At 54.3% G+C, this 2,256-nt stretch overlaps 1 protein-coding gene across 1 annotated transcript in view; it reads left to right on the top strand.

Annotated features, from left to right (window-relative positions):
* The first annotated feature begins 2,120 nt into the window (after positions 1 to 2,120).
* Positions 2,121 to 2,256, top strand: part of NAA25 (N(alpha)-acetyltransferase 25, NatB auxiliary subunit) — a 45,207-nt gene continuing 45,071 nt past the window's right edge. The window contains exon 1 of the mRNA XM_027862498.1: positions 2,121 to 2,194. Coding sequence (XP_027718299.1) covers positions 2,137 to 2,194 — 58 coding nt within the window. The 5' untranslated portion in view covers positions 2,121 to 2,136. The remainder of the gene's footprint in view (positions 2,195 to 2,256) is intronic.

The raw sequence follows: 2,256 nt of genomic DNA, 5'->3' as shown, positions 1-2,256 counted from the left end.
AGCTGAAAAATGGGCAAATGACCTCTAAATGAAGGGGGTTAAGTTAGGGGATATTAGCAACAAATCACACTTCTTTTTTTTTTAATAGCCTTTTTTTTGTTTTTTTTTTGGCTAGGCAATGGGGTTAAGTGACTTGCCCAGGGTCACACAGCTAGTAAGTGTTATGTGTCTGAGGCCACATTTGAACTCAGGTCCTCCTGACTCCAGGACCAGTGCTCTATCCACTGCGCCACCTGGCTGCCCCTAACAAATCACACTTCTTCATCACCTTAAGATTTCGAGAAGGGTTTCCTTCACAGCAACTGGTAAGGCAGATAGCCCCAGTGACTCCCTCCTCCCCTCCACCCCCATTTTTCAGATGAAGAAACTGAGGCCCTGAGATGTCAAGGGACTTGCCATGATTATACTCAGCTAGTAAGGTCTGTCTGAGACCAGGTTCCAACCCTGGTCTCCTGACTCCCAATCTGGTACTCTCTCCACACTGACCCTGTGGACCTATTTGGCAATCCTGTGAACCTGGAGGAGCCCTCTTCAGTATTACGTTCTGAAATGAATAAAATAGAATACAGGGCATCACAAAAGAAACCAATTATGCTAAAATGCAGTTATTATAATATATAAAAGACCCCCTATTAGCAGGTCCAACTCCAGGTTAAAAATTCCCGTGTCAATTTCTGGCAGCCCCAAAGCCTATGAAATGCGCTGAGTTCTCAGAGCTCACGGTCTCTGGACAAACTTCTCCCAATGGTCATACAACAGAAGGAGCCCTCCTGGAATGTCCTCACTGTTGTGGGTAGGAGTTTCTGGGGGTTTGAGTACTCCTGACCCTTGTGCCGGAGGGGCTCCCCAGAAACCGCCAATGCTCAAGGCAACCTTCAAACCTCCTTGAATTCGAGAATGTCAGAGTAGACCTCAGACATCTTCTTGTCCAAGATACCCATTTTACAGAGGAAGAAACTGAGGCTGAGAGAGGGGAAGCAATGGTCCTATAGCAGATCCAGGGCTTAAATGGAGGTCTTCACACCTTGTTCAGTGTTCTTTTCACTAGGCTGCTCAGTTATCTGGAAAGTTCTGAACCTTTCATGAGGAAGGCTTTGGGAGGAGCTTAGCATGCTACCTGGCACACAGTAGGTGGGACTGTCTTTTGCCTTTCCCTATTTTCCCAGAGCTTGGCACATGGGGGGGGGCTGGCACATAGTAGGTGCTTAATACATGTTAACTGATGGACTGTCCAAAAAAGTCAGTTGGGCTAAACTAGGAGTTAGTCTCATACCTTGGAACGGACGCTGGTGCCAGTGTGAAGACCAGGATTTAAATCTCAGGCCGGATGCTCAGTCCCTGTGTGACCTTGGGCAAGTCACCGAACATCTGTAAAATGAGGGCTTGGACTAGCCAGCCTCGGAGTTCAGCTCCTGGTCTACCATGTTAAGATGTGAGTTCAGATTTTGCTCCAGATGCTCACATCTGGTGTGTGACCTTGGGCTCCTCATGAGGCAATTTATACTGGCCTCTACTTCCCCATCTGTAAAATGAGGGGGCTGGATTAGAAGGATTCTGAAATTCCTTCCAGATTTAGGTCTGTGACTTGGGTTCAAATCTCTCCCCTGCAACCTTGTAACTCAAGCAGCCTGTCTGGGTCTCGGTTTCCAGCTCTAAGGCCATGATGCTAAGACCTGAGTTCGAATCTCACCCCTGACCCTCGTAAGTCACGTCACCCCTCTGGGCCTCAGTTTCCCCAAACTCCCCTGCGCTAAGATGAGGCCCGGGGGATGGGTGCGGAGCATCTGCCCCCCAATGGAAGCCCTGGACCAGGCGCGTCCTCTTCTCGCCCCACAGGCCCGCGGCCAATGGCTTGGGCGACGGAACCCTCGCGACAGGCGACAGGCTTAAGCGGGGGCTGTCTGTCGGCGACAGGGCGCCGAGGGCGGGCTTCCCGCCGAGCCCCGCGGCCGGAGGCACCCGCCCGTCCGTCTCCCCGCGCCGCGCTCTCGCCCCGGTCGCGGCACTGGCTCATGTCGCGGCGCTCGCCCCCCTATCGCGATCGCGCCGAGCAGCCGAACGCGGCGCTGGCCCTTTAACGGCCCCGTCCCGGGGGCCGGCACCGCGCGTGCGCACTGCGGCTCTGCGCTTGTCATCATGGCGACGCGGGGCCATGTGCAGGACCCTAACGACCGGCGCCTCCGGCCCATCTACGGTGAGTGGCCCCGGTCGGGCGCCGGCCCCGAGCGCCGCCGGCCGGAGCCGAGCCCGCCCCGG

The sequence above is a fragment of the Vombatus ursinus genome, unplaced genomic scaffold (genome assembly GCF_900497805.2).
Source record: "Vombatus ursinus unplaced genomic scaffold, bare-nosed wombat genome assembly UNPS02001287.1, whole genome shotgun sequence".
In the NCBI taxonomy this organism is placed as follows: domain Eukaryota; kingdom Metazoa; phylum Chordata; class Mammalia; order Diprotodontia; family Vombatidae; genus Vombatus; species Vombatus ursinus.
The sequence above is the reverse complement of the archived record's forward strand: the minus strand, read 5'-3'. Positions and strand labels throughout refer to the sequence as shown.